The sequence below is a fragment of the Lytechinus variegatus genome, chromosome 11, assembly GCF_018143015.1.
Source record: "Lytechinus variegatus isolate NC3 chromosome 11, Lvar_3.0, whole genome shotgun sequence".
Classification (NCBI taxonomy): domain Eukaryota; kingdom Metazoa; phylum Echinodermata; class Echinoidea; order Temnopleuroida; family Toxopneustidae; genus Lytechinus; species Lytechinus variegatus.
Window position 1 is genome coordinate 30,183,774 of NC_054750.1, and position 9,018 is coordinate 30,192,791.

Below are 9,018 nucleotides of genomic sequence, written 5' to 3' on the forward strand. Positions count from 1 at the left end.
AACATGATCTAACAAGTTGTAGAGGATACTACCATAAACCCATATGATGATACGTCACAGTTCAGGGGCCGCAGAACGATTTTCAAGGGGGGGGGGGGGACTGAGACAAAAGTGAGTGGGAGGGGGGGGGCAGACCTTTAAAAAAAAAATCAAAATCGTATGGTAATTTTTACATTTTTGTACATGCTTTTGGAAAAAAAGTGGGGGCTGAAGCCCACCCCCCCCCCCCTCCCGCTTCCGCAGCCCCTGCAATACATTGTGCTCACTAAACCATGAACATACGATATCAAAATCTGGTCTGAAGTGGTTAACCGATCGATCTCATTTTTCCCCAGGAGTTGCTTAATGAGTGTAAAAATCCAGCTATAAAATATCATATCTCAAACTAATTCAGTTCAAAAGTTACAGCAATTTGATTTAGGGGGGGGCTTACTTTTTTGTGTATATTTTTTCTGGTTCGAAATCTCCTTTATTTACGGTTGAAGACCTTTTTTTCTTTTTTTTTTTGCTTGTCATATTTTTTCCGGTACGAAATCTCCTTTATTTGTGGTTGTAGACCCTTTTTCTTTTGCTTGTCAATTTTTCGCGGACGAAATATCCTCCAAAAAAACGCCGCTGTTATGTATATACATGTATGTATGTGTATTATACATATCAGGATTTGAGAAAGTATAGTGGGAATTATTTATCCGAGGTTGGCATAGCAATTACTATTTGCCAGTCCAACCGAGGATTAATAACTCCCACTTTGCTTTCGAAAGAAACGCCTGATATATTTGCTTTATATCCATATTTAAATTTGTGGACCTAGTCCTTGCCAATTTTTACCAATCTCGACCAAATCTAACGTTGCCAGACCTAGTCGTATTCTAGGCCTGTCGAGCTGATTGCTAGTCAGTTCATGGGTAGGCTGCGCGCGGCTTCTAGTACCCGACTGCACTTAACGTGCTTAATGAGAATCCGCTGCGCTCCGTTTTCCGTTGCTGCAGTGGCACTGAAAATAGATACGCGCAGTTAAAATGTATGCCCTACAAATTAGTATCATATCTTGACTCACCTTGTTAGGTATGTTTATTCCATATTCATGGATACTGAATGGCCGTCGGGATTAGATTTTGTGCATTGTAATCTAGACCCAATTCCACACTATTTTTCAAATTGTCGGTACGGTATACTTTGGGTGAGAGCTTGTAATTTACTTTATTTACTTTTTGCGGATGATCGATATATATATGGGTCAAGTCAGGGAGCATGTGCAATTCAAAGTTTAGAGAAAATATCGAGCATGAGCATGCGCAGTTCTGCCCATGAAAGTATATCGAAAAATATACGAAGCTACAAGAAAAATATACAAAGCTAATTGCAGCGATAAGTTTTCCTATTGAAATTATACTTTGTCATATGATCACTAATTGACCAATCGTTTATATAGAATACTCATGAATATTCACAAGAGGGATTATAAATGTATATATGTCCCTGAATGCTTATCACTCTCTTCTATTATTGATGCCATGATGCATTTACTATTTACAAGTAGACATAAGCTGTTTTTCTTTATTTTTTTGACGAAATACTATTTTGTTTTTGTTTATCAGCTTATATTCCTTGAATTGTATATTGTACTCCTTGCTTTGAACAAAATATTGGCGAATGCCAGTGACGTTCTAATAAATTCAATTCACCAAACAGTTGATGAATGAAAACCAATTAATGCTGAACGACTCAAAACTGATTTTTTTTCAATACCTATTTTCTCACACAATTTGAAGAAATTGCCTGATATTCAACTTAAAATTGGTGACCTTAGTACTAATCCTTCAGAAAAAAATAAGAAGCTAGGAGTATATTTTCATTAACATATGACTATGAATGATCATATTTCCACTGTTTATTGTACCGTCACATTATCATTTAAGGAGCATAACTAGATTTCGTAGGTTTATTGATCAGTCTACTGCTAGCCATACCATACGCTCCCTTATCCGTTCTTGTCTTGACTGCTGTAGTCATGGTCATATGGTCTTCTTTCTTCAATACCAGTGGCTCACATCTGTCGTCTCCAGCACCTCCAGAATTGGGCTGCATGCCTGTCCCATATTTGAAGACCGCCGTGACGTACCTGTTACATAATTTATACTGGGTCCCTATTAGACAACAGATTATTTTTACCTTACTTACCTTACCGCAAATACTGGAAGAATGCTGAATTAGCAGTCGAGCTTCCAGGTCTATCTTCTAATTTAGTCATCTTCCATCATGCTTCAATAAATTAAGGAGGCAGTGGGGCAAGTTGGTGAAAATTGACTTTTCATATCTAATTAAGAGTAGTGGGAATCATAATGCTTATCTTGCCAGTGTCGGTCTAGCCTGATTTTGAAGGTGTCTACTGTGGGAGCTTCAACTACCTCAGCTGGGAGAGAGTTCCAATCATTGACTACTCGGTGACTAAAAGCTTGCTTTCTCACATTTGTTCTGCATCTTGGCTTTACAAGTTTGTACCTATGACCTCTTGTAGTACTGTCAGCTAGTTGAAAAAAGTGGTCTGGGTTAAGCCTGTCGACTTCATGAGTGATCTTATACACTTGAATCATGTCTCCTCTCTTTCTTCTGTACTCCAAGGATGGTAATTTCAGGTGTTTAAGCCTTTCCTTGTATGGAAGATGTTTGATCCTGGAGATTACTTTTGTTGCTCTCTTCTGAACTCTCTCGACAGCCTTAGCATCAGCAATGTACTGTGGTGACCAGATGACATTTCCATATTCCAGGAGTGGCCTCACTAACCCTTTAAATAGTTTGGGGATAGTGGTCGAATCAAGACACTGGAAAGTACGTCTTATGCTGATCAGTACCCTGTTTGCCTTATTAACAGCATTTGACACTTGCTTGTGGAATTTTAGATCGTCGTCAATGATGATCCCTAAATCCTTTTCTTCTCTAACTACATTCAGTGCTGTACTCCCGATGTTGTAGTGCTCTCTTTGGTCACCTGATCCAAGATGCAAAACACTGCACTTGTCAGTGTTGAATTGAAGTTGCCACTTTGAGGACCAGTCCATCAGTGAGTGCAAACTTGCTTGGAACAGTTCACATTGATTTGGAGAGGAGACAGACGAAAAGGCCTTAGTGTCATCTGCATAGATCCTTACAGTGGATTCCATAACATCAGGAAGATCATTGATGTACAACACAAACAATGTCGGGCCGAGCACGCTACCCTGGGGCACCCCACTCTTTACCGTGCACCACTGAGATCTGGCATTGTTTACTATTACCCTCTGGGTTCGGCCACTGAGAAAATCAGCAATCCAAGTTTTGAAGCTTCCTTGGATGTTGTACGCATCTAGTTTTGCCACAAGACGTTGATAGGGTACACTGTCAAAGGCCTTTATAAAGTCTTGGTAGACAACATCAACCTTTTCCTTGATCCAGTAAGGATGTCCAGTCCCCTAGTGTCTGGAGCAGCTGTGTAACAGTTGATCTTCCTGGGACAAATCCTTGTTGGGAATCGCTTATTAGTTCATTCTCCATCAGATGATCGACGATCTTGTCTCTGATCAGCGACTCCATGATCTTACAAGGTACTCAAGTCAAACTTATCGGTCGATAATTAGTGGCTTCAGACTTGTTTCCCTTCTTTTGAACTGGAACAACGTGACTTGCTTTCCATGCTGAAGGAAGCTTGCCTTCTTTGAATGATTTAGTGTAGATGATGGCCAATGGTGTGCACACTGAAGGTGCTGTTTCCCATAAAATGCAAGGATGGATATCATCCGGTCCAGCACTCTTGAATTTGGAAAGCAGATCAAGTTTGCGATGTACATCCTCTGGGGTTATGTCAAGAGCAGGTAAGCATCCCGCTGACTGCCTGCGTTCAAGCTGTGGGATGGAAGAAGTGTCCTCTTCAGTAAATGTCGTCTCAAAGAAAGCATTCAAGATTTCGGCTTTCTCTTCATCTGTTGAAGTGAAGGTACCATCTGTCTTTTTGAGATCAGGAAGCCCCTTTCTTGTCTTTAGATTATCAGATGCATATCTCCAGAATGCTTTTGGATCCTTCTTCACATTCTTCGCAAGGTCCTTTTCAAAGTTACTTCGCAGTTCCCTCGTGAGGCATTGAAGAGCCTTTGCTAGTCTCCTAGCTCTAGCAATGTCAGTTGGGTGTTCAGTCACTTGGGCTTGTTGCCATGCACGATGCTTTAGTCCATGCAGTTTGAGTGCTTGATTGTTCATCCATCTATGCTTTTTCTTACGTCGCTGTGATGAAGAACAAGATATGTTTTTCTTCATAATGTCTGTCAAGATTGTATGGAAGAAAGACCAGGACTGTTCAGTATCCATGTCTTTTATTGACTGTTCCCAATCAACTTTATCAAGCTCCTCACATATGTCATTGTATTGTCCAAGACTGAACTGAAGTTTTGGAAACTGTGCTTCTCTTTCTGAAGCTGAGAGGGTGATGGTAAAAATAAGCCCAAGATGGTCACTCAATCCAAGAGGAGGCAGTGATTCAATATCATCAATCAAATGGTCATTATTAGTGAACACCAAATCCAGAGTGCTGTCAGTTTGTCCTACCCTATGTCTTGATGGGAAATGGACATGCTGGTGTAGGAAGCAGTCGGCTATAGTGTCTATGAATTCTATATCTGTGTTGCTTCTTCCAGTGTGGGATTCCCAGTCTATGTGAGGATAGTTGAAATCCCCTGCAATCAAAAGTTGGGCTGAGTTCTTATTGGAGACTTCAAGCATGAGATCGCGTAGCTGGTTGTGATTGCTGACAGATGGACTTCTGTATTTACATCTAGCAAGAAGTTTCTTTGAACCAGACAACCGCAGAGTTATCCACACAGACTCCTCAAATCCTCTTTGGATATCACAGTCTCGTATGAGATGGCGTAGTTCATGAGAAACATAAATAGCAACACCCCTCTCAATTTGGGAGATTGGAGTGTATGTCATATCCATCTAAATGTAAGTCCTGTTCATGAAGTGGATTCTTGGCATTCTTTGGGCAGATCTCAGTCAGAAAGACCAAGTCTACTTTGTGTACTTCAAGAAGCATTAACAGATCATTCCGCTTATTTAAAAGGGAATCACAATTTGTGTAGTATGCCTTCAGTGTATCTCTTTTCCTGTAATTTGGCATTGTTTGTTCATGTTGAGTTTCATTTTCAGAGTTTACCTGCCACTCATCATCATCAGAAGTTGAGGTCAAGGTGGAGCAGTCACTGTCACCAACACTTGTGATACATGTAGATGTCACAGTTTCATCCATATCTCCAGTCGCATCCCCGGCATATTTATCAAATCCATTATCCAGGGTGAATGAGGAGATGTTGTTGCTTACAATGGATTTCCTAGTACATGTTCTTGTAGCACCTTTGTTCCCATCTGTGGCGAGTTGTTCCCTCCTTCCACTGTATGAACACGCACCATCTATTTCAATGCATTCATGTAGGTTCCTTCTGTTATTGGTGATAGACTGGTTATCTCCATCTGTGGCAAGTTCTTTGCTATTCACTTGGGATGCCAATACTTCCATTCTGCTATTGTATTCATGTGACGTCCTTCTCCTGTCAACTTCAATATCACTTTCATTCCTCTCAGTGTTTAATCCAATGTTACCATCTCTAGCTACATTTATTTTAAGTCCCCCCTTAAAAAACATCAATAATTTCCGAACCAATGCGAGCTTTTAATATATTTTCACGTGAGCCTGTAGGTAATCTTATAAGCTACCCTCTGAGTAAATGTTATGGACACATTTTACGTCATGCTTCAGTGAGCACCGTCAGAAGGCAAATATGTCACTTTTCAAAAGTCACAAGCCAAATATCATGACTTTGATTCCATTTTATTGGAAATAAAACAACATTCTCATCATGAAAAATACTCAGAAGACTTGTAAAAGGTACTTTCTGAAAGACAATACAACTTGTTTGGCTAAATTTCACGCTTGAATAAACACAAGTCCAAATTTGCTATAATTGGATTTTTTACACATTTCTATGAATAAGATTATAGAATATGATGACAGTTATTTTTTTGGAAGAGTTTCTTCAACAATATTCATCGTTTCACGGTGCAATGAACATTCATTGAAAACAAAAAATACGATTTTCAAATATCATAGGCAAGTATTGTTTCATTTTGGGAACTGGAAATGATCTTTTCTCATTTTTTCGATATGTTCATGACCAATTAACATGCTTCAATGATTCAGAGGCGTTTAATTAAATATCCACGCTTGAATGAAAATGTGGAATGTGATTAGTTCTTTTTTACGTTATTGGAAAAAATGCAATGTGTAACTATGGATATCTGTCACAAAACTCCGTGCATAGTTAATTTGAATTTTATGAGAATCCCGATGTTTAATGCATCAGTGAGCACACAATATTCGTAAATTATGCAAATTAGAAGAAAGTTCAAGGCCTTGGCCCCATTCTGTGTCGTATCGAATAGTTATTTTGGTGTGCGTGCCTTTTGAATAATGTTACTCTGAAGCCATGTGCGAAGTTTCATGAAATAACTGTTGGCAGAAGCGACAAAAACCGTCCATGAAACAAACCCTCATTTCATATTTGTTAACATTTTGACTTCGTTTTTCATAGACTTGTGTGCATTATGGGTGCATATGTCTAAGAATGAGTAACGCCTTATTCAAAATGGTGGAACTTTTTCTCAAGGCTATCTTTAGCAATGTTATTTTAATGTTTATGAACCTATGGGCAGAATTCCGTGCGAAAAAAAATGAAATCGATTTGTATATATTTATGGATGAGTGAACATGCATCAAAGTGGGAAAATTGGTATTTTCGATGTCACACACTCATTTGAAAGGGATAATGAAGTGAACATTGGGGGCACATTTGGTTTCAAATGTGATTTTTAATTGCTGTTGTTTTTATCATCTATCATTTCTATCACCAAACACTTTCCGATCTTTAAACATTTTCATGGTTGAGCGAGCACATTCAAAAACTTAGGAATTAATACTCTTTATAATAATAATAATGATAATAACGTTTTATTTACCCAGGGTAGCCACTTCAGTTAGGAAACTGCTCTACCAGCGGGTCCTGCACAACATAACATGTTATCATCATGTCACGATACTGCAACAAATAAAAATGAAATAATTTGAAATTGAATTTCCTTTTCTTTTATTAGGGAGCTTGTCAAAAGCTTGTCAAAAGAAAACTAAGAAGTCAAAGGGGGAGAAAAGGAAGGGGAAATAGAGAGAAATAAGAAAATAATATTGGGATGGAAAAAGAAGAAGGGTGAAAAAATGGAGGAAATACAGTTGAAAGAGTGGGAAAAAACTCGGAAATTTGAGAGGGGTTCTCCAGATAAGCGATTCCATGTCCCTCGACGTCAATGTCCGATTGTGTTAAAAACGACTGTCATCGATTAATATTAATCTTTTTTTTTGTTGTTGTTGTTTGACCAAATGCGTGCGCATCCCGATTTCTGCCTCTGCATCGAAATCAATATTCATGAGAAAGCAGAGTTGTGTTCTCGCAGAATTCGTGATCAGGTGGGGGGGGGGGGTTAAAAACATTTTCCCCAAAATTCATGACTTGCGTCTTCGGAATGAGAGTACGCATGCGCGTGGACTGGATATTTACGAAATTGTGGTCGTCTATTTGAATATTGTATGCCATGAATGAATCAGCATCCTCAAATTTCCGGTACCTTTCTACCCCCCCCCCCCCCCTATTATGAGAGGCACAATTAAAATTTGTAATGCAAAATGCAGCCAAAACAGAAGAGTGCCCTGTTACACCCACAAATGTAATAATCGCCCACAAATGTAATAACGCCCACAAATGTAATAACACTTTACCCACAAATGTAATAACGCCCACAAATGTAATAACACTTTACCCACAAATGTAATAATTTTTGATCGCCCACAAATGTAATAACACTTTACCCACAAATGTAATAATGCACTTTACCCACAAATGAATAATGACTTTACCCACAAATGTAATACATTTGAAGTGATATTTGGCGAATTCGTTCTAAACTAATATCCTATAGTAATGCGTTCATATAGCACAAAAGTTCAAAGTCTTTTTTCCAGACCCGGTTAATGAAATATTACAGTACAAGTCCAAGTCTTTTTCCAGACCCGGTTTTTCAAAATTATAATATACGTCCAAAGTCTTTTTACCAGACCTGGTTGTTTCAAAATTATAATATACGTCCAAAGTCTTTTTTCCAGACCCGGTTAATTCAAAAATTATAATGCAAGTCCAAAGTCTTTTTTCAGACCCGGTCGTTTCAAAGATTATAATATACGTCGGTGAGGGGTAAAGACAACACTCTAAGCCCAAGCATTTTAAGTGGGTTTAATTTTGAAGATTGGTCTCAGCTGTCATTTTTTTTTCAATATTTCTTTATCTTTTAAATAACCGGGTCCAGACGAAAGACTAAGCATAACACTCGTGTTATTCCACAAGAATAAGAATATGAGTCTTTTGTTTTTAGGATTGTTTAAATATTTTTTAAATCACCGGGTCTGGAATAAAGACAACGCTCTAAACATGTGCTTTGCTACATGCATGGTCTTAATTTGGAGGATTGTTGGTTCTTAGATTCGTTGTTGGGGGTTGAGTTTTATTGATTTTTTATTCCTGTAATAATTGTGTCTGGAGGAAAGTCGATCTTCGACAATCGGTCTTCATGTTGTTCCACAGTAATTAGATTATGGGGTATATTCGTTATAGAATATTTGTAAAAACTATTTTATTTTTCAAATAGTAACCAAGTCTGGAGAAAGGATGTCTGCTTTACCAAAGCGTTATTACAATTATTTGTAGGGGTAGTAGTATTATTCAAAAAAAGACATATTTTTACTGGGTGAAACTTTGGAAATTTGGTCTTAGATTTGAAGTTTTTCAGTTACTTTTTTTTAATAGCCGGGTCTGGAGGAAAGAGTACGTTTTAAAACTCGTGTTATTCCACGAGAATAACACATCCATCATCTTCATCAATTATATTAACAAC

The 9,018-nt window shown here is 38.2% G+C and overlaps 2 protein-coding genes across 2 annotated transcripts; both read right to left on the minus strand.

The window, feature by feature from the left end:
* Window positions 1-1,914: 1,914 nt before the first annotated feature.
* On the minus strand, window positions 1,915-3,570 carry LOC121423521. The gene is made up of 3 exons (XM_041618873.1): window positions 3,417-3,570; window positions 2,503-2,989; window positions 1,915-2,122 (listed from the first exon to the last, which is right to left on the minus strand). The coding sequence occupies exons 1-3, from the start codon at window positions 3,568-3,570 to the stop codon at window positions 1,915-1,917; spliced, it is 849 nt and encodes a 282-aa protein (XP_041474807.1).
* Window positions 3,571-3,585: 15 nt separating this feature from the next.
* LOC121423522 lies at window positions 3,586-4,749 on the minus strand. The gene has a single exon (XM_041618874.1). The coding sequence runs from the start codon at window positions 4,747-4,749 to the stop codon at window positions 3,586-3,588; it is 1,164 nt and encodes a 387-aa protein (XP_041474808.1).
* Window positions 4,750-9,018: the final 4,269 nt, after the last annotated feature.